This window comes from Nannobrachium achirus, assembly GCF_963921795.1.
Source record: "Nannobrachium achirus genome assembly, chromosome: 15".
In the NCBI taxonomy this organism is placed as follows: domain Eukaryota; kingdom Metazoa; phylum Chordata; class Actinopteri; order Myctophiformes; family Myctophidae; genus Nannobrachium; species Nannobrachium achirus.
This window is the reverse complement of record NC_137822.1, coordinates 24,018,640-24,041,879: the sequence shown is the minus strand read 5'-3', so window position 1 is coordinate 24,041,879 and position 23,240 is coordinate 24,018,640. Positions and strand designations below refer to the sequence as shown.

Sequence of the window (23,240 nt, the reverse complement as noted above, 5' to 3'; positions counted from 1 at the left end):
ACCGTACATCATCTCTATTATATCTCTCATTCCATCATCTCATTTAACACGGATGTCATCTAATCTCTAATCTCACCTATTCTCGTTTCATCTCCTTTGATCCTCATCTTGTTTCATCCTATCTTTCCAGGCTAGAGTCAGAGATTGGTGCACTGGAGAGTGAAGAGTCCCAGATCTCCGCTAAAGAACAGGTTCTGCGAGAACGTCTGCGAGAGACAGAGCGCTCTATAGAAGACCTGCAGAAGGTATACCAAGTACCAACCATCTAGTGCACTGGATCTCAACCTTTTCAGGTCGCGAACCCCAAAATAATCATATTTTAACTGGGGACCCCCACACTGACAAGCACTAAGAGTTGAGGCATTACATTTTGTGTAACACAGTTCTGTTGTGAAAATAGACGATCTACATGCTCATGAGCATGTAGATCTGCTATTTTCACAATTTCTGTCTCTAATATTTGACAATTTGGCCAATGTTTAATTTGTCATTTTAGAAGTATTAAAAAGTCCTTACATTGTCATTTTAGAGGAGTTGTGTGGAAATAAGATGACATCACACTGGTGTGATTTGCAATACAAACCCCAAAATCAATCCTCCAGTTATGGGCAACACAGAAGGGGGAGGGGGACTTTTGTCTTATTTCCACATCAGTAAGACTCCCTAATCGGGAGATAAGCGACCGCCAGGTCGCAGCGTGATTATAGGGCAAAATGTGTAGGTGTCCAAATATGTGTTTGAAAGAAATCGGTGTGATGGTGGCGCTATATGGGACAGATCCATGTTGATGACATGAGTCTAGACATACCGTGTACCGATTTGCGTGATTTTAGGGCAAAATCTGTTGGAGAAGTGTCCAAAAATGTGTTTGAAAAAATCATCCTGATGGTGACGCTATATGGGACAGATCCATGTTGAAGACATGAGTCTAGACTCTAGACCAAGTGTGTACCGATTCGCGTGATTTTACGGCAAAATTTGTTGGAGCAGTGTCCAAAAATGTGTTTTGCAAGAATCGGCCTCTTGGTGGCGCTAGATGGGGGCCATGTGAGAAATGGGGGTGGAGGTTGTGGTTTGGCAGGCACGGATTGCGTGTGCAAATTTTGGCATGGATCGGGGCAATGGTGGCGGAATATGAGAAGGGCAAAAGTGTGACATGTGACGTGTGACTGACAGACTGACAGACTGACTGACAGCCGGTGGAGGTTTTGATAGTAACTGTGACCTGACGGTCGCAATAACAATTGAAAGGTATATTAATGACATGTATGTATTTTAGGAACAGTTTGGTGAAACTGTCTCTCTTCTGTCTCTTTTACAGAGTCTGATGATTACAGGTGCAGGTAAGACCAGTGGTGTAAAGTAACTAAGTACATTTACTTAAGTACTGTACTCGAGTACACTTTTGAGGTATTGGTACTTCTACTACAAACTGTCAATATATTTAGTCTTAGTTTCAGTCATCAAAGCTGAGTTTTTATTTTTGTTTTAATTTAGTTTTCGACAAACAATTTTCGTCATAGTTTCAGTTGACAAAATCAACACTGGTGCATCGGGATTTGTCGAGCGCCTGTCTATATTTAGGCATTAATCCAAGACATCAACTTCAACACGAATACATCGAATGCATAGAAATAGTAATCTAAGAAAAAACGTAGGTAGACCAGGCACCTATTCAGTAAAAAACTTTATGAAAACCTAAAATATAAAAAATATAAATGACACAATTGGCCTGTGTTCGGAGGAGGGAAAGCCACGCGGGGAGGGTGATAATTGTTACTGCGTGCAATCCTACTGGCCGGGGCGGTGCCTGTCAGCAGGGAGTGTTGGGTGGGAGGAGAAGGAAGAAGGCTCTGTGTCCTCCCGGTGGGGGCTCCTCACTGGCAGGTGAGTCACTGCCATACAACAGCAGTATGTGCGGGGAGGAAATAATTGGCATATAAAGCTTCAATTGGGGACGAAAAAAAGTGTAAAAAGCTAGAACAATTTTAAAATAAAGGATAGGATGTTGTTGTCTGCTGTTGCTGGGGTCCCGATCTCTGTGTGTGTGTGTGTGTGTGTGTGTGTGTGTGTGTGTGTGTGTGTGTGTGTGTGTGTGTGTGTGTGTGTGTGTGTGTGTGTGTGTGTGTGTGTGTGTGTGTGTGTGTGTGTGTGTGTGTGTGTGTGTGTTTGTTTGTGTGGATAATAGACTCGCTGAGGCAGGGGGGACGCAGGCCAGGGTTTGCATCCAAAAGCGTCAAATTGCGCACGCGCGCATAAACACACACACACACACACACACACACACACACACACACACACACACACACACACACACACACACACACAAGGTCATGACTCTGCAGCCTGTACTGATCCCCCCCTATTCACCAGAAAGACAGCTCCAAACGCTTTGTTCTTGCTAAAACACACACACACACACACACACACACACACACACACACACACACACACACACACACACACACACACACACACACACACACACACTTCTGCTGCATAAGCACTGCTAGAAGGGGGGGTTTAGGGACAAGTGAGGGGACAGAAAAAGAGAATGAGTGTGAGTGGGGGGGGGGGGGGTCACGCAGAGGTGTGGCCACTGGGTCTGTGTGTGTGTGTGTGTGTGTGTGTGTGTGTGTGTGTGTGTGTGTGTGTGTGTGTGTGTGTGTGTGTGTGTGTGTGTGTGTTTGCCCCACTGCGTGTGCTACTTGCCTGTGTGTATACATGCACGTGTTTTTGTTAGGCTATGAGCCGTGTCGTGTGTGTGCGTGCGTGCGTGCGTGCATGTGTGCGTGTGTGTGTGTGTGTGTGTGTGTGTGTGTGTGTGTGTGTGTGGACTGACGGTCATTTCCCCTCCTGTGTTGCTGGTCAGTGGATGCTAGCGGCCGCATGTCCCACACACACCCAGACCACCCGGTCCTCACCAGTCAGCCCCAGGTCAGTGGACCACCGCCCGCTGCAGGGGAACACACCACGCCGCCACCCGGACCACCACGCTCTGGGGACCACGCCACATCACGACCTGGTAATAAGGGTGTGGGGGGGTGGGGGGGTGTTGGAGTGGGGGGGAGGGGGGGCAGGAGGGAGGAGGATGGTTTTGGGTTACAGCCAAGATAGATTATATAGGCCGCTATTACACACATACTGTACGTACACACACACACACACCCACACACACACATGCAGGACATGCAGTACATGCAGTACATGTGCGAGCGCACCTGTACTGTAGGCATGGAGGCTCGAACAACGCACACACACACACACACACACACACTGACGCGCACGCAAACACATTCTGTACACAAGCTCTCACAATGATGCACTTTGTTGTTGTTGTTACAGTATATCTGTATAGAATGGTGCTGTAGTATCTGTTAATATTAGTAGGTGTGGTAGCTGCAAATAGCATTATATTAGTGGTAATGGCAGTAGTAGAAGTCATATAATGTAGATAGTAGTGGTAATAGTAGTAGTAGTAGTAGTAGTAGTAGTAGTAGTAGTAGTAGTAGTAGTAGTAGTATTAGACTGATATATGTTAGTATTTTTAGTTGTACTGTTAGTATTGGCATTCTATTAGATGATTCATAGAAGTATTGTTTGGACTGTAAACAGGAAGAACATTACTGAACACCCTGTACTTTGTTTAGATATTGTTTTAGCTTACATACTGTAAATCATTGTCTTTATCAAATTATTATTATTATTATTAATGAGCTGATCTAGCCTGACATTTTGGGTCGTTCACACATTTCGCATCTAAAGATGAGACAAGAGGGCAGACTGCATGACTTTAAATTGTTTGCAGATTACATTACTATATATTTTAAACCAAACTCTGAATCATGGGTAATCATACCACCTCAATTTGGACACTGCTCTTCTCTTACATTACTTTACACTGTTTTTACATGTACTGTATTTTTTATGGTTTTCTTTATTTATTTTTGTAATATTTGTACTATTATTATTTGTTGTATTGACAGTTCAGTGTTTCCCCTAGGATGAAGTTGTAGCAGCGGTGGCGAATCTTTCATCTTTTTTTTTTTTTTAATAAATAAGAAGTGGGTGTCTTTGAGGTGTCGCAGAGTCACAGTGGCCATGTGGGCCGTCTCCACTTAACATGGCAGCCCAAAGGCTGTATAATCATGTGTGTGTCATTTTCATTATTTAATTATTTGACCCCTTTGAAACTGTAGCTGTGATTCTGCCTTTACATTTTAAAGGAAGCTACTATAGCTAGATTTGTAGATTAGTTTACTTACTGTAACTTTGAGAGTTACATTACTCCCAGAGTTAAAGCTGGAGAGTTTACAGTATAGATTGGGGTCCAGAGATGAGAAATGGAGGTATGAAATGGATGAAATGCACTAAAACAAGGGTCTTCAACAGGGGGTCCTCAGAGTTACTACAGGGGGTCCTCAAAAACGTTCTTCTTTTTTATATTAACCACGTGAACCCTAGTGTCCTTTTTCTCAGAACTTTAGCCAAAAATAGCCGATCTACAAGCTGTATTTTTGGCAAAGAGGTTTGTTGTAGAGGGGAAAAAGAGCAGACTAAGTACATAGTGACTTTATTAATTAAGGATTGACAGTTCAAGTGGTTAAATATCTGAAAAGACAAATTGACATGAATCCAAAATACACTGATGATCGTGCTGTCAAAAAATGAAACTATATGGAATCTCTGAAAAGGTTGTGGGGGTCCCTGCTTCATCTCTCTCTCAACTAAAGGGTCCTTGGCCTGAAAATGTTGCCAAAAAGAAAGAAAAAAATGTTGATAATCACTGTTTTGTGCATGTGACATGCGCTTTGTCCCCTATCCTGACACCACCCTTCCTTCCCTCTGCTTCTCCTTCCCGAACCCCGTACCTCCTCCTCCTGACACCACCTCCTATCACTCCTCTTCCTCCCCCCCTCCTCCCACCCCCCTCCCTCCCTCCCCCGTAACAGCCATGTTTGCCATGGAGATCAACGTGCAGCAGGACCCGCGGACGGGAGAGCAGCGCATCCTGTCGGCCAATCGCGTGAGCCCGCTGGACGCGGCCACGCGCGGCGTCAAGGTCTACGACGACGGCAAGAAAGTGGTCTACGAGGTCACGGCCTCGGGGACCGTGGCCACCACCGCCGCCGACGCCACCGGCACAGAGAACGGCTGGAGCTCGGCCCAGGTGGAGCAGCTGATCCAGCGGGCGGCCATCAACCGGGGGGACGGGGGGAGGAGCCAGGTGACGGTGACCGCGGGCGAGAAGCCGTACGTGTCGCCGCTGGACGTGGACGACCTCTCCCCGCCCTCCTGCGCCCCGCCGTCGGTGCCCCACAGCCCCCCCGCCCCGGCGGTGACCCTTCAGAGGGAGCCCCAGCTGGGCATGATGCCCCCCCCATCCGACTCCGCCCCCGTCACCACCCAGCCCCTCGCAGCGGCGGCCGCCCCGCTCCACGAGGCCAGCGCCGAGCACCCGGTCACCATGGTGTTCCTGGGCTACCAGGACGTGGAGGACGCGAGCGAGAGCCGGCGGCTGCTGGGCTTCGACGGCGCCGTGAAGGCCGAGGTGGTGCTGATCGACGACGATGATGAGAAGTCCCTGCGGGAGAAGACGGTCACCGACCAGTCGCTGCTGCTCGATGGCACGGCGGCCGACCTGGTGTCCGGCAGGCCCGCCACGTCGGAGGCCGTCAGCACGGAACTGTCGTCGGACGGCCGCGAGCCCGACAGCGGCTCCTCACCCCCGCCGGTCCCCGCCATCCCTCCCGACAACGCCAACAACAGCCCAGCCCCCCTCCCGCCTGGCCTCACCCCCCCGACAGGTACAGACAAGAGGAAACGCTGTCAGTGCTGCGTCCTCATGTGACTCAATCTTATTACTCCACCAAAACCACCTCTTCCTCTCTTATCCCACTCTTTCTGGATGGTTACTAACAGAAGCCCCGCCTTCCCTCCTCCTCATCCTCCTCACGCTCTTCCTCCTGGACTTGATTGGCTGGCACAAGCACACACATGCACAGTTGCACACACACGCACACACGCGCGCACACACACACACACACACACACACACACACACACACGCACACACACATGCAAAAATGCAGAATAATACCCGCATCACTCTTGCTTTCTTCTCTGGGTCAAAATGGAGGCATGACTTCTCTGTCCTCATGGTTCCTAACGAGTGAGTGCCACACAGTAAAATGCACACTCTCAGAGTCAAATTAACACTGAGGATTTCGTTGAGTACCCAGAGTATAAGCAGCTGTATAAACATACAAACCACCAATATAGCTATACAGTATGACTGTAAGGACAATCAGCATTTAATCACTTTCTTACGCAAAGTCCTCACTGTTAATTTTACGCCGCGAGTGTGTTGAGTTAAATTAACACTATACGAAATTTATTGTGCAGCCCAGGTTAGAGGAAATGTGAACATTTTTGTATTATCCATATGCCTCCGACTTCTACACATTTAGATCTCTTAGCACACACGCATGCGCACACACACACACACACACACACACACACACACACACACACACACACACACACACACACACACACACACACACACACACACCACCCAGTCACATGGACTCTGTTGCCAGGGTGGAGAGGCCTTGTTTTCTTTATGTGCCTATTAATTCTTCTTCCACACCAATAGTCAAAAGAATAGATTAGGATTGTTATTATTAGACGTACATATTTCAGTTTGAAATGGTGTTCTGGATGTTTAAGCTTTCTTTCTTTTCTCTGTTTATTTTAATAATTTTCTCTCTTTTTTTCTTTTATTGAAATTGAAAGAAAAAGCTTTTGAATGAATGACACATCTGTTGCCATAGGAGACAGACTTTTTTCACACTACTTAGCAGTAATAGAACTTCTCTTTGTTCATCTCTCTCTCTCTCTCTCTCTCTCTCTCTCTCTCTCTCTCTCTCTCTCTCTCTCTGGTGTATATTTGTCTATCGGCTCCAGCTGTTCCACTGCTGAGGTCACTTCCTTCTATTCTATTTACACTTCCTAACTCAGCAGCCAACGAGATCTTTACAGTGCAACCTCCAACAACCAATGAGAATAGAGGCCATAGAACACTGGTTCCCAAACACTGGGTCGGGACCCATTTATGGGTCTTTATGGGTCCCTTCATTTTTGGTTTCCTACATTTTGTTTTGAATTATTCTTATTTCAAAAACTTTTCAAAAAAACATTCCCCAAAAAAGATTTTCATGAATAATAAAAAAAATATATCCTTTTTCTAAGTTATTTCATTAATAAATAAAAGGAAAAATAATAATAAATTCCACATTTTAGAAAACAAACGTTTAAGAAGCCGATCTACAAGCTCACAACGCGGCACAAAGTGACTCGTTGTGAGCTTGTAGATCTGCTGTTTTCACTAGTTTGGGTCCCGGGCAAACGTCTAATTTCTCTTTTGGGTCTCGAGCTAAAAGGTTTGGGAACCACTGCCATAGAAGGCAGGAAGCTACCGGCAGCTCTAGTATGTCCACATTGGAAACTGTGAAAACAAAGCCTGGATTGATGCCGACACATTAGGGTTGTAGCTGGTCCTGGACCAGCAGAGATCTGTTCATCCATATTGGAAGGACGTTTCAGTGGAAGGAATCGACTCAATCCTCATTTTGTGAAACTGGCCCATAGTCTTTTGAATAAACTTCACATCATTAAAACTATTACGCGTCGCACACACCAAGCACGATAACTATGTAGTTTGAAAAGACATTCTGACTGAAGTGGATGGCAGAGTTCACACCACGACGATAATGACAACCGTAGTCGGAAGCAGTATCGTTTGGACCACTTTCAGATGACAGGCCATCAAAAATCCATCAGAAGGACATCTGGGATGCAAGCCATCTCACTTAGACTCTGAAAGCTTTGTTATTAACGGACGAGATGAATATGAATAGCTGACCCTAGAGCCAGAGTTAGAGGCAGCAGCTGGCATTTTTAAAAGGGCCTTTTGGTGAGAATATCAAATATAGTAGCTTGGAGGTCAGCTATTTTCGGTGCGTGGTACCACACTGAACTAATATAAGCATAATCAAGTCAATACTGGAGATATGGCGTACGCCATGGATTTCTACACAGAGAGGGCAATACCTTCAACATAAGATGCTGCATTCAAGTTCAGGAGAGTTTGGACAAGGCAATTCTCTTGAATGCTGCCTTCAGGTATGGCATGGAAAGGGGGCATTTGCATTTCTTTCACCATAGTAAAAATTGCATTCATGGTCTGGAGAGGGCACTTTTTTTACAGACGGACAAAAGGGCAGGAGCTCTCTCCCTCTTTCGCCCTCCGCGTGCCCTCTGGACACAGCTGGACTGCACAGCACGTTTTCGGTGCCACCGTTTACAGAACGTTTATCGTTCACCAGTGTGGACGCTCGCGTGATTATCGTTACAGTTATCGTGCTTGGCGGCGTGAACGTCTCTTTATCCAATCAAAGGGACAGAAAACACTGCCAGCTGTGGCTACAGTATATGGTTACAGGCCACGCCCTGGTTTACATGCTAGTGACACGGTGCTACAGAGTCGTGAGGTCTGGATACCAGCATCAAATCATGTTTAACATTCTGACGCCGTATCCGTGTTGCATGATGATGGATACAAGACGATGTAGAACACGTAGGCATTGTTTCTAGTCGATGACTTGCCTCATCAATGTCACACTGACTGCAGTTGAGAAGATGGTAGAGCCACAAAGGCAGCAAAAATCCTTTAAAACACAAAGAGCAAAGAAAATAAAAACATGTTTGGCTACAAATACAATTCCATGAACAAGGAATTGTGGTAAAAAAAACATGCAACCAACCCCATATGTAGCATAGATCTTTTCCTAATATTCTGCACAGCGACACAATCGCACCTCGTGGATTGGTCAGTTTGAGAGTCGTAGACTGGCCTCTAGCGGTACACGCTTTAATGTGATTGGCCGGTTTTGTCAGTCAGACGTCTTTATTGGCCACTAGGGGGCCAGGGGTCTGGGGGTCCTGTATAGATAATGAATGTAAATACACTATATTCTATTTAGTAATGATTTTATTTTCCACATCTATATTATAGCAAAGTAGAAATGATATTATTATGGACATTATTAGACATTGTTATGATGTCACTCTGATGCCATATGATAACTGTATGACTGGGACTATTTTTCATTCTCTAACGTCACCGCTTTGCTGTGTGAATTCTCACCATTAACCCTTTCCTCCTCCGTTATGCCCCCCCCCCCCCCCCCCCCCCCCACACACACACACACACACACACACCATCTTTGAACACTGATGTGTGTAAGCTGAGGAGCCATAAAAATACAAGAAAAAAAAAAGAATAATTAAAGATGGAGACACACAGAGGAAGATACACAGAGGATATCGTAATGAAGATTTACTGTATAAAACATTTTAAAGAGGGGGAGACACACATGGACCTTCCTTGTCTTCAAACGCAGCAGAATCTTCAAATTTAATGCAGCTGTGAAACAAGTTATCGGTTTTTGACCTTGTTCCCCTCAATGACCGACCAGATTGATCGTTTGCATGATTACTAGGGTTTAGATGATTGATCAGGTAGGGTGGAGATGTGCATTTATGGCAAAGCACAACTTCCGACACGCAGCCTATAACCCTGACTACACACACTGAGGTCAGGTGCAATGCAAAAGTGGTTGTCAGAGTGGGGTCCAGGGACCCCCGAGGGCATCCCAAATGGACCCTTAACAGGTCTGTAACTCTGAGAGTGTTCAGATGGAATCAAATGAACCCTGTTCAGATGGAATCAAATGAACCCTTACGGGTCCACTTGGTTCCATCTGTACGCTCTTAGGGGCCTTTTCCACCGGCAAAGAACCGGTTCGGGTTCTTTCTCCCGCCTATGGGATGGCAACTTTCTTGAACCTTCGTTTCTGCAAACTGGCTGCAAACCAACTTTTACGGTTCGGAACCAACTGGAAAAGCTCACTTCTGGTTCATCCCATAGGTGGGAGAGAGAACCCGAAACGGTTCTTTGCCGGTGGAAAAGGCCCCTTAGAGTTGTGGGAGTCCTTGAAATAAAAAAGAAAAAAGAAAGAAAAAAGTTTGAGAACCACTGCAATACAATACAGACAGTCGTAATGACAGCCTCAGCCCCAGGCTCAGACAGCAGCAGATGGGGTGTCATGTACTGTGCCTGTTTCCCTGTTAAGGCTATGTGTGTAAGTGTGTTTTATTTTTCTAAAGTTTAACACAAGGAGATGTTAGTAGGCGACCAACAGACTTTGTTGACCAGTGTTAACAGCCCCACTGCCATGCCTGCGGTGCCCCTTTTCAGAGACTGTAGGGGTCTCTCTCCTTTCTGCCTGCCTTCCCTCCCAGCTCTATGGACTGTTTGGAGAAAAAAGAAAAAGAAAAAAAGAGCCATTTTCTATTGTTCAACAACAACTCCCTGTGTTCTCTTTACCTTTTTATGATAATGAATGATAACTCACACTCTGTACTTCAAACTCACCTGTCACACGTGCTCTCTCTCTCTCTCTCTCTCTCTTTATCTCTCTCTCCTCTTGAGTGTCTTTCTCTCCCTCTCTCTCTCTCTCTCTCTCTCTCTCTCTCTCACTCTCTCTCTCTCTGGTCAATAAAGCTGAGTTTCGACAGTGCCCCCTGCTGGCTTGTCTCTTGCTTGTGATTCTTTCTCTCTGTCCTGCCTAACATTCCAACTTCTTCTTCCTGGTTGGCTGCTTGGCAGTGGATCACACACAGCTCCCCTCACTGCATCCTCCTGACCCTTCTGCCACTAACAAGTAGGATGGGACGATATGAACATTTCATGTCACGATTATTGTGACCAAAGAAATTGCGAAAGATTTACGATATTATCGCGATAATCAAAACATCCCCAACATCCATTATCCTGGGGCAGAACATCTGCCCAAAAAAATAGCAGATCTACAAGCTCACAATGCGTCGCAACACGACACATTGTGAGCTTGTAGATCGGCTGTTTTTTGGCGAAGAGATTTGGCAGAGAGTAAAAAAAAGACTGTATCGAGTATGTCATTTCCAGGTCCGTTTTACCAATTAGAGGGTTTAAATGGTACTGGATATGCAGCTCGGCAAATAAAAGGTGAATTGATCCCAGTGCATGACAGAGGATAATTACACGATAAATTTAAATCTCCATGATACGATTATTGTGAGTGTTTTTTATCACGATAAACGATAATAATCATTATCGTCCCATCCCTACTAACAAGACTCTACGAGAACCTGCAGAGCTCCAGTCTCACCTTCTCTACAGGGACTTCCAGGAGGTTTTTAGATCAGGGGTGTTTGTTTTCTTATCATCATCATCATTTGCATCAACATAATTGGCATTATCCGTTGTTTAAACGGAGGATCACTTGTGTGGTCAAGAACAACGTCATTTAACCACTCATTTTATACATGGTGTTGCACTTTGAAAACAGCATATCTACAAGCGCCCAACGTGTCGCATCGAGACATTTTTTCCATCTATGACATGCCCCAGGTTGAAAGTGGTCAATAAAACATAACTGTCTCAGTTGGCGAAAAAAGGTTTTCAACTAAAAGTCTAAAATGGGTTTAAGAACTGTATTTCAAGAGAATGTAGCTACAAATGTAACCAAATGGACCTGTAACACTCAGCATTTCATAGTGTACTGTCAGTCAAACCTGTACGGACGAAGAAACACATTTCCACACAAAATGAGCCGGCACGACATACAGTAGACTACTATATTATTATTATTATTATTATTACAATAAATCATAAGGAAGAAGCTACTGTAATGTTGATAATATCCAGAGTTGTATACAGTATTAACACAAAATTTTAATCTTGCACCAAGATAGCCAATCCCACGCCATAAGAACCTTTATTATTATCATTGGAAACGACTGAGAAGGAAGTCACACTACACAACTATTTCTGTCAATATTGCTGCATGTGAAAAAGGTCTATTGCTCAGTTTACAGTTCTAGGTTACAGTATCAACCAAGAACAGCACAAACAACCATCAGTGAGCACAGTTCAAGGTTATGAACCATCACAGAACAGCCGTGTGTTTTTTCTGTGTGTTTGTACTGTGTGTAAGTGCAGGCTTTTTAATTATAAACATCCCCAGGCCTATGAATGCAAATGATAAGCAAAGAATGGGAATCATGAATAATACCATTTATGAATACATGCTTAGCTATCTTACTATACTGGTGTACATCCTATGGCCTATTATATGTTAACAATAAGCGAGTGTGATGTGTGGCATGACAAACGTATAGGTTCCGAACGGAACCATGTTTATTTAATACCGGAGGACAAGGTCCCCCATTGGGATATCAGCGCCATCTGGCGCTGCAACAGAGTAAAACTCATAAGCTCCCGTACGAGAAATATCATTTGTCGGTAGGGCTGTCAATCACAAACGAGGGCACCGCCCCCGAGTGTATATAAGCCCTGCGGGCTATCATAACTTCCTCTAAAGCCGCACCTCTGTGCCCGCAACTAGCGAACCGAGGGGCTTTATTCTGGGGGACCTTGTCCTCCGGTATTAAATAAACATGGTTCCGTTCGGAACCTATACGTTTATTGTCATACCTCCAGACAAGGTCCCCCATTGGGACTCATATACTCCCCGAGAAGTCATGAACCGACAAGACTGTCGTGCACACCGACCACACCCGGAAAGGAGGTCCTGTCAACCGACGTGACCCCTTTCAGGACTGATCCGACCCAGACCCACAGGGCCTGGGCGTGTTCAGACAGAAAAAGACCCTGACAGACCGAGGCCTGCCTTATGCACTAAGGGCAGACACAGGTCCACCTTATAAAATTGCAATAATATAAGGGAAAAACTCAGGGTCCCCCCACGTATTCTAGAGACAGCAACATGCTATCTCAGGAAGGGGAGAGAGCCGCCCCACTACATAGTAGGAAGGGCAGCAGCACCCAGAACCGTATGCGCCATAGCAGAAGGCGCAACGTCCAGGTGATAGTAGGTCGCAAAGGTAGACGGCGAAGACCAATTCGCCGCTGCACAAATCTCCTCAATGGAGACACCTTTGGACAAAGCCCAAGAGGTAGACACACCCCTAGTACTGTGGGCCTTAAGTGCTTCCGGCACTTCAGACCCAGACCGGGTGTAAGCCAACCTAATAGCATCCACAAGCCATCTCGACAGAGTGGGTTTGGACACCGCTTTTCGTTGACGGGCATTCATGACCACGAAAAGCTGAGAAGTAGACCTGCTGTCCACCGTCCTATCACAGTAGGCCTTCAGGGCCCTAACTGGACAAAGACAATGAAGACGCCTATCCTCCTCTGATGCAAACGGAGGAGGATGGAAAGCCGTCAAAACAACAGGTTCCTTCGGGACCACTCGGTTCTTAGGAATAAAACTCAAATGAGGTTTAAGAAGAACCTTGGAGTCATTATTGAGAAACCTCATACAATCAGGGCTCACAGAGAGCGCATGAAGGTCGCTCACACGCTTAGCCGTAGACAAGGCAAGCAAAAGAGTTGTTTTGAAACTTAAATGTTTCAAAGAGGTCCTCCCAATCGGTTCAAAAGGTGCCTTGCAAAGGCCCTCAAGAACCACTTGTAGATCCCAAACAGGAAACAAGGCTCTGGTCACAGGTCTCAAATGGTCCACACCATGCATGAACTGGACCACCTCAGGGATTTTAGAAAGGCCTTTGCCTGCCACCCCCAGGTGGCAGGCATCAATAGCCGCTAAATAACCCCTCAGTGTAGAGAACGCCAGACCAAGGTCCAGGCGGTCCTGCAGGAAATCTAACACCTTCTGGGCCGAAGCTATATGAGCCACCACAGGTGGCTCCTGTAGCTCACACCAGTCCAAAAAGGCATTCCATCTTCCATCATACACAGCCCTAGTAGAGGGGGCTCTAGCACTCTGAATAGTGGCTACAACCATCGGTGAGAAGCCTGCTGCAAGCAGGTTCTCCCTCTCACGGGCCAAACCCACAGGTCTAGGCCCCGTGGGTCTGGATGGAAGATCTCGTCCCCTGCCTGGCGCAACAGATCCCTGAGCAAGGGAAGCCGCCAAGGGGGTTGAGAGAGCAGTGGGGTGATCAGAGACCTCCACACTCCCCTGGATGGTGTCACCAGAAGAACCTCCTGGTTGGAACATCTGATCCTCTCCAGAGTGGGAAGAATCAGTTCCAGGGGTGGAAACGCGTAGAGAAGACCTTGTGGCCATTCGTAAGCAAACGCGTCCATCCCCAGAGGAGAAGGTCCCCTCACTGAAAAGTAAAGGGGGCACTTCGTGTTCTCCTGGGAGGCAAAGAGGTCGACTCGCGGTCGACCGAACCTGGAGAAAATCTGCCTCACCACCGCAGGGTGGAGAGACCAATCCTCGTAACGAGGCTCCCCCCTGGACAACAGATCGGCGCCGCCGTTCTGAAGGCCCGGGACATGGGAGGCTCTGATGGACCTCAACCGAGGCAAGCACCAGAGGGTCATCTCGCGCGCCAGCTGATCCAGCGTCCGCGAGGAGAGGCCGCCCTGTTTGTTGAGATAATACAGGGCCGCCGTGTTGTCCGTCCTGACCAGGACATGGCAACCCCGGAGAAATGGTTCGAAATGCTTGAGCGCCAAGTAGATCGCCATTAATTCCAGATAGTTGATGTGGTACTCCAACATGGCCTGGGTCCAAAGACCCCTGGCTGAGCGCCCCTCGTGGGTGGCGCCCCACCCCGAGCGGCTGGCGTCTGTGGTGATCACCTTGCGTGACACCACTTCGCCCATGGAGACCCCACTTGTCAACAACGCCTGGTCCCTCCATGGGACCAGAGCGTCCATGCAGACCTGGCTGACTGTCACCTTCCTGTACCCTTGCAGGGAAGGAATCCTGAGCGCCAGTGACCACCGCTGGAAAGGTCTCATATGAAACCTGCCCAGACGCAGAAGTTGCACTGCTGAAGCCATCAGCCCAGTCAACTTCATGCACTCCTTGTACCTGACCACCTGGTTCAGTCGGAAGGAGCCCAGACAAGCCAGAAACCTGTCCACCCTCTCCGGGGAGAGGCGAGCGGACATGGTGGCCGAGTCCAGAGATATTCCTATAAAGGAAATCTGCTGGGAGGGTAACAACATACTTTTGCCAAAGTTGACGTTGAAACCCAAGGCCTTCAGGTGTGACAACACCAGATTGGTATGGCGCGCCGCTTCTGAGCAGGAGGCGGCGGAAATCATCCAATCGTCTATGTAGTTCGCCAGCCTGACTCCCTGATGCCTCAGTGGAGCAATGGCTGCCTCGGTCACTTTCACGAAAACCCGAGGGCTCAGAGAAAGACCGAAAGGGAGGACCGTGTACTCGTACAGGCGCCCCTCGAAGGCGAACCGCAGGAACTTCCTGTGTGGGGGATAAATGAGGACGTGCTGATAAGCGTCCTTCAGGTCCACTGAACAGTGGAAATCCCCCTGTCTCACTGATTTCATCAGTGACTCTGACGTCAACATCCTGAATTTGAACTTTTTCAAGTGCTTGTTCAGATCACGTAAGTCCATAATCGGACGCAGCCCCCCTCCTTTTTTCTGAACCAGAAAATAACGGCTCCAGAAGCCTAAACGGCTCTGGTCGCGTGATAACTCCACTATAGCGCCCTTGCGCAATAGTGAGCTTATCTCCTCCCTCAAGGCATCGGCCTTCAAGCCGCGGGCTCGAGTATAAATAACCTTGCTGGATAGGGAGGGTTTTTTCGCGAACTGTAGTCTGTAACCCCGCGTCACCGTCCGAAACACCCAGTGATTCGGATTGCAACGTTTCCATTGCTCTGCACACTGTGCTAACGTGTTGCTGAGCAACGGAGAAGCCTTGGGGTTGTACCGCCTGAGCGGAACTACTGGGCCGGGAGGGAAAGGTTCCATATCCGGGCACGTATCCGTATCCGCTAGACGCCGAGCCGGAAGGCGCGGAGTCACCGGCGGAAAGAGCGTTTCCGTTTCCGGTACGCTTATTTCCGTATCCGGTGGGGGACGAACACGTGACCTCCGGGCCGGAAGGCGCGGAGTCACCGGCGGAAAGAGCGTTTCCGTTTCCGGTACGCTTATTTCCGTATCCGGTGGGGGACGAACACGTGACCTCCAAGAAGCCTCGCTTGTTAATAATACATGCGACACACAACGTGGAGCCCGGGGGACAGGGTTCATCGCATAAGTAACATAATCCCCGGCTCGGGGAATTGTATTTACGTTTATAACCTGTGCTAAGGCCTTTATATGCTTCCTTGCGGGAAGACGAGGCCGACCCTGGGTGATATGTGTTGGCTTCTTCCCTGACGCTAAGACCAAACTCCTGTCCTGAACTAGAGTCGGCATAACAGTGCCGCTCGGTGGAGACAGAGGGGTATTGCACACTAGAGAGACTATACCACTGTGAATAGGAATTAGCTTGTCTGGGAACATTTTGCAAAGAGAAATATTCTGCTTGTAACCTGTCTGCATGACTGGAGGAAGCGATATTATCTGAGTGGAAAGAAATTCCAGCCTGGACTTCTCTACACTGGTTAAATTCATGCAAAATGGGGTCGTCTGTAGTAAAGCAGGTGGGTTTGAAATAAACAGGCATTGTTTCATCAACACACTTTTTATTACAGGCACTGGAGGAGAGCACAGAGGAGGAATAAACATTGATTTCTTGGCATGAGAAACATAGTTTGTATTGTCCAAACGTCTGCGCTTGCAAGGGGGGGTCCCCTGAAATTTCAGGGGGACCCCGCCAGAGTCGAGTGTCACTTTCGCGGCGGCTTCCCACGGGCTTTGTGGGAGCTGGCCGGTATCCCGTGCCTGGGAGGGTGACGGGATTGAGAGCGGGCCTGAGCCCCCGCTGCAGTGCGAGGGGGTCCCGCGGAGGAGGAAGAGGGGGTCCTAGGGGGATTGTTCTGTTTCCCCTGCTTGGAGGAAGAGCGCCCCCTGTCAGCCTGACCAGGGGCCTTGCTCCGTCCCTGTCTCTTTTCCTTTCTGGGTACCTGGGGGTCCGTCGTGGCTCCCAGGAGCTCCAGAGTGATCTTCTTATCCGCCACCTCCTGGCGGAGAAGCTCCAGTCCACCGCCCATGAGGAAGGTAGGGTGGCCGGGGAGGTCTTGCAGGATCTTCCCGGTCTCCTCTCCAGAACTGCCAGGACACTGTACCTTGTCTAGCCACCTGGCACGTTCCGCCTGGATGCAATAATCCATGCCATGTCCAAGCCACTCGATCGCGTGGACATTCAAGTCCATCAGCATGCGCAGCGACTTGTCCATTTCCTCCACCAACACGTCAGGCACCTCCCGCATCTCGCTGAGGAGGCGCCTGGTGGAGGAAAGCAGCAGCTGGGTGGCGTTCATCGTCCTGGCTGCCAGCGCGGACGATCTGTAAGAGTTCCTCACCCTTGAAGACTGCTTGTCGTCAAAGGGGATGGCAAACCCAGGAGGCTTCTTACCCACGGCCAGATTGAGGGGAGGCCGGCCTCCAGGACCGGTCCGCTCATGGTTGGGCTTGAGGCTCCCTACCAGGGACTGGGCCATCAGCTTGTCCATGGGAGGGCACAAGGGGATTCCCGCCTTCTCTGAGTCGCGGTAATCGACCAGGAAGGGGAGCTTGGGGGGGTCCTTGTGTGTAGTCCAGGTTGAATGCAGGGCCTCTGCAAAGCCTGGGACTAGTGGTAGCTTTTCCATCCGACGCGGGGGAGAGGACTCCAAATCCTGGCCCAGGAGAGGAATCCTAGCCCGTGGTCCGAGTGGCGCATCTCCGAGTGGCAGCTCCAGGCCACAACGGATGGCGGCGCGTTCCAGCACCGAGAGCTCGTCCATGGGGATGGAGTCTGGGTCTTGCGCCGCTGCCCCTCTCGCCCCAGCCGGCATGGAAGGGGGGAGAGAGGCAGAAGGGGCTTGGGAGGACGCGGCGGAGATGGAAGCCTCGGCATGAGGAACCACCCTGGCCGCGCCTCCGCCCTGTCCGGAGGGGAAAGAGGACTCGTCCTCCTCCGAGTACTCACCCTCCATGTCCAACTCCTCCATGTCGTAGTCCTCTAGCTCCGGTTCGTCTCCGTCGCTAGCATGCCAGGAGACGGGGCTAGGTGGCCGCATAGCCCGTAGCTGGGGGACGGAGAAGGAGAGAGGAATGTCCCCGACGACTAGAGGGTGGAATTCCTTGGGGGGGACGATCCACGTTGTAGCTGGCGGAGAAACAACGTGGGCGGTCTTGCATGTTCTCTTCTTGGGCACGGCACCAGTCGAGCCCGTCGGAGAAACAGCAGTGGAAACAGGGGCCGCAGACCCGCTAGCAACGGGGCTACCGAAGCTAGCAGAGGGCGAGGCCGCTGGAGGCCTAACCACGTGGCGAGAAGCAGCGCTGTGGCGTACAGCGCTGTCCGGCACACGAGGAGAGGTGTCTGGGAGGGTTCCGGCGGAGACCGTGGTGTGAAGGCCGTAGCCTGCGGCAGCGATCTCGCATCGTGCCTCGAGGGCTGGAACATCGTACTGGAGGCATTCAGCACAGTTCACCCCCGTGGCCGGGGCCGGAGGGGACAGAGAGGCCAAGGCGTGTCCTACCCCCATGCAGACAATGCAGAACGGATGTGTATCTTCATTGGCGATGAGGCCTTTGCAGCTGGGAAGGCCGCACTTCTTCGGTACCCTAGCTAGCAGGCTGCTAACTGTAGGTCGACGAGCTGCCATCGTGAGCTAACCGAAGCTAAGCGAAGCTAAGCTAAGGCAGGGAGACACGTGGCAGAACGTACAGAGAAGAAGTAAAGACTCAAAGCGAAAGTGAAGAAAAGAGACCGAACTGTTAGGAAGAATAGAATTAGAACGTACAGGAGAATAATCTCTAAAGGCCAGTGGCCGACTTTCCTAGTCAACGCTTAGGCTAAACTTTAAAGAAAATTATACTTATATGGCTGAGTTCGCGACACTAGTTGCAGGTAAGCAGAGGTGCGGAAGAGGGAGTTATGATAGCCCGCAGGGCTTATATACACTCGGGGGCGGTGCCCTCGTTTGTGATTGACAGCCCTACCGACAAATGATATTTCTCTTACGGGAGCTTATGAGTTTTACTCTGTTGCAGCGCCAGATGGCGCTGATATCCCAATGGGGGACCTTGTCTGGAGGTATGACAATAAACAAAGCATTTACAGTGCAAATGTAAAACGAATTGCCACTGATCAGGGCCAGCAGCCAGACTCAGAGACAGACCCTCTTCTAGATGGCAGTAGACTCCTGCATAGCCACATTATAATAATGCATGATCTGGTGATATTTTCATGAGGCACAATTGTGCCAATCAGCATGTTTGTGTTGTGTAATCAATGCCCGTTAACCACTTGAACTCTATATACTTGGTTTGATTGGGGTCCCCATTCCAGGGGTCTATGTCTGTCCCACTCCATTTCCCCCTCGGTTCCACATAATTTTCACCTACGTATTATGACATGAAACAAGATGCTATAGGCAGGGTTCAATTAGTTAACTTAAAACACCATTTCAATCACAGTCGTTACCCTTAAACACTCCTTTGGTTTTGCTGTGAGGCGCAGACACTAGAAATGTATAGGTTATGAATTAGAATTGGTTGTATGCAGTTTAACATTTCAGCAGGTAAGCTGGCAACTCTGATCATGAAACAATACATTTTGTAAACAATAATATATAATACATAAATACTAAAATCTTTACACATCTTATGAAACCCAAGTTTGTTTAATTTGAGATGTGCACCATGACAAAGCTCTCTGTTATTTGTTCAAATCAGATTACGGTCATTTTGACCTGATTTTATTGGATTTATTTGACGTTAGGTTAGGAAAACACATGACATAGGCATGCTTCTTAAAAAGAGAGACAAACAACAACAAAACAACAGCAGCATCCAGAAGGCTATCTATTGTATGTGTGACCAATGACCATGCTATTCTATAACATTTTCTAAAAAGTCATGACTTGACCATTTCTTCATTTAGGTTACACTGATACAGCTGCAGAATAGATAGATAGACAGACAGACAGACACGCAGACAGACAGACAGCAGCAGTTCTTTCAAGGACCCCCAGTTCGGTATACATATAAGGTCACAGGCCCCCATAACTGTGAGAGTGTACAAATGGAACCAAATGGACCTGTTGTAAGGTTCCGTGTGGTTCCCAACTATCAATATCATTTAGACCCCACAACACCCTCAAGGACCCCTGGGGGTCCCTGAACTCTTGCGTGAAAACCATGTGATCTAAACTAAGCGAACTAACTAACTCTTCTGAGGGAGTGTGTGTGTGTGTGTGTGCGTGCGTGCGCGGACTACGCGCGTGTGCGTGCGTGTGTGTGTGAGATGACAAAAGATCATAATGGAACAAGTTACAACCAATCAAAGAAAACATACTGTAACTAGCCATATAGGCCAAACACAGATACTGTACACATGCACAAACAGACGCACACACACACACACACACACACACACACACACACACACGCGCGCGCGCGCGCACACACACACACACACACACACACACACACACACACACACAGGACACAGGATGGGCGTGTTCTCTGGGCTAATAAACACTAATTGATTTATCTGCAGACAATAGAAGGCTGGTCACATACAGTACAGTACTGTATGTACATACTGTTGTGATTCAAGAACAGATAGTCACACACACACACACACACACACACACACACACACACACACACACACACACACACACACACACACACACACACACACACACACACACACACACACACACACACACACACACACAGTCAGTCAGTCAGTCAGTCAGACAGACAGACACACACACTGCGATATACTGCTTTTCTGAGGTTGAAAATATGTCACCAGTAGTTCTCCAGGTGTCCTCGAGGGGTTTCCTAGCATTCATCATCTTAATCATTTTAACCACTTTAACCTTATTTTATACATCGGGAGAGAGATAATTACAGACAGAGAGACAATGAGAGAGAGAGAGAGAGAGAGAGAGAGAGAGAGAGAGAGCTAGTAGAGATTCTCAAAGTTCCCTCAGGGGTCCTTAAGGGGGTTCCAGGGATCTACAGAAAAGATTGTTACGGCAATCATTAAAATCAATTGGACCGCTTTAACCCTGTTACTATACTGGTATATGCATCAGTTGTTCGATTTCTTATGTGTATATAGGCCTATATGTTCCCAGGCACAAAACACATTCAGGTGGGGGTTTGCGGCCTAATACATAGAAATTTTGACCTTGACATGAACATGTTTGAGAACCACTGATAGAGAGAGAGAGCAAGAGAGAAAGAGAGTGTTTGTGAGGGTGTGTGTATCAGAGTGCATTGATGATGACAGTCATTATTATGCTAATAATAGTGAAAATTACATTCATAAGCATGACATAATGAGAATGATGATGATGATGATATCATCTGTTTCTGTTACAGGATACAAACAAACACCGCCGGTCACCATGACTACAGGGAATGAACATCAAAGTGGCGTTCCTGTCAAACATCCACACACTGCCATGGTGAGTGTGTGTGTGTGTGTGTGTGTGTGTGCGTGCGTGCGTGCGTGCGTGCGTGCGTGCGTACGTGCATGTGTGCGTGCGTGCGTGCGTACGTGCATGTGTGTAAGCATGCTTGTACTGTATAGGTATGTATGTACTCTATGCAGGTCTACTGTACATATCAGCTGGGTGTTCATAATGAATAAAAGGGTGTGTGTGCACTGTGACATCCGCTGGGAAAAGGGGGACATGACTGAAATGCCTTTCAGTCTCAGTGTTTCCTCCCAATCAGACATTGCTCATTGTCGGCGGTGCTGCTTTATTGTGGTGGGTTCATGGCTGCTGTTTTGTCACGGAGCGTAATTGTTCTGGAGGGTTCTGAGTTTGTTATTGTCCGCTCTGGAAAAAAGAGAAAATGCTTCCATGCACAGCTTTGAACGGCTGACGCTGACTGACCGCGCGGTTTGGCTGAAAGAGAGTGAGAGACTGGGAGAGAGGTGTGTTCGTCCAAAACACAAGTTAACTGTATTTGTTTTCACTATTGCAATGTTAGGCAGCTCTGTTTACACATGTCCTTATTCTAAACTACTTTATAGTTTTTGTTGCTAATTCACACTTACTGGTAATGTAAACATAGTATTTCTCATGCCAATAAATCACATTTGAATTGATTAAAATAGAATTAGATATTTTCCAAAAATAGGCTACTAGTGATAGATGGCACACATTTCTGTTCTGTTGTGTCTGATATCAGTGCATGTTGAAGATCAAATACCCTACTTGTGCTTTTATGTCTGACATCATTGCATATTTATCTCCATACAGTATGTGCATTTGACTCCATATACAGTATTTGACGGGGGCCACGGCGTGATCCACCGACCCGAGGACATTAATGTTAATGTATATATTTACATATAAGTACATTGTCTATGGACCAGGGGCCCCATGTAGTCAAGGGCCCCTGGGCTGCTGGCCCTATTTTCCTGGTCTGTAACCCGTCCATGGTTGACGCGTCTGCTAAAAACCAGGCACAGAAGTGGACTGGAGGCCCATGAGGGCCGAGCAAGCCGCTAGACAAGGCGAGTGGTCAAGGCCTTGCCAAGCGGTGCGACTTGGTGCACAGAGCGAGTTGCATGCCGATAGGCAGAGAGTCGCAAATCATCACCTCCTCCTCGTCAAAGTGAAACACGATGGGGAGTCCCGTCTCGTCATACATGTGCAGCAAGCAGCGGTCAAACCTGTCCCAAGTTCCCAACTCATCACACCTGGCTTTGATGCAACCAGTGTGAGAATAATGTTGGTCTATAGAGTCCCTATTCTATTCTACTAGCTCGCTTGTAGATTGGGGGATTTTTTGTAAATAGATTGGTGAAGAGTAGACCCCTGGACTGGGGGTGGGACCCTGGTCCACTAAGCTTTTAGGGTTCAAGTGGGTTAACACTTAACTATACTTGAGTAAATAAATCAAACCTCGGTTCGAAGTGGAGCGGTGAATCTGAGCAGCTACACCCTGTGTGTGTGTGTGTGTGTGTGTGTGTGTGTGTGTGTGTGTGTGTGTGTGTGTGTGTGTGTGTGTGTGTGTGTTGAGTGCCTGCACAACAGCGCCCCTCCTTTAACATGTGTGGTCGGTACAGGTACTGTCAGGCTACGGACATACCCACATAGCCAGCCAGCCAGCCACAGACATACCTGTCTATTGGGAGCGCTTTCACCGCTCCAAAAAGTACTACTTTCCACCAGTGAAGTAGACAG

The 23,240-nt window shown here is 48.1% G+C and overlaps 2 protein-coding genes across 2 annotated transcripts in view; both read left to right on the top strand.

Moving 5' to 3' along the window:
- LOC308299710 (palmdelphin-like) overlaps window positions 1-4,003 on the top strand; it is a gene marked incomplete at both ends in the record, with an annotated part of 66,847 nt that extends 62,844 nt beyond the window's left edge. The window contains 4 exons of the mRNA XM_080743500.1: window positions 131-245; window positions 1,322-1,343; window positions 2,873-3,025; window positions 3,987-4,003. Coding sequence (XP_080599626.1) covers window positions 131-245; window positions 1,322-1,343; window positions 2,873-3,025; window positions 3,987-4,003 — 307 coding nt within the window. The remainder of the gene's footprint in view (window positions 1-130; window positions 246-1,321; window positions 1,344-2,872; window positions 3,026-3,986) is intronic.
- LOC308299502 (A-kinase anchor protein 2-like) overlaps window positions 2,894-23,240 on the top strand; it is a gene marked incomplete at its 3' end in the record, with an annotated part of 75,917 nt that continues 55,570 nt past the window's right edge. The window contains exons 1-3 of the mRNA XM_080743283.1: window positions 2,894-3,025; window positions 4,953-5,807; window positions 21,421-21,506. Of these exons, the coding sequence (XP_080599409.1) occupies window positions 4,955-5,807; window positions 21,421-21,506 (939 nt within the window). The 5' untranslated portion in view covers window positions 2,894-3,025; window positions 4,953-4,954. The remainder of the gene's footprint in view (window positions 3,026-4,952; window positions 5,808-21,420; window positions 21,507-23,240) is intronic.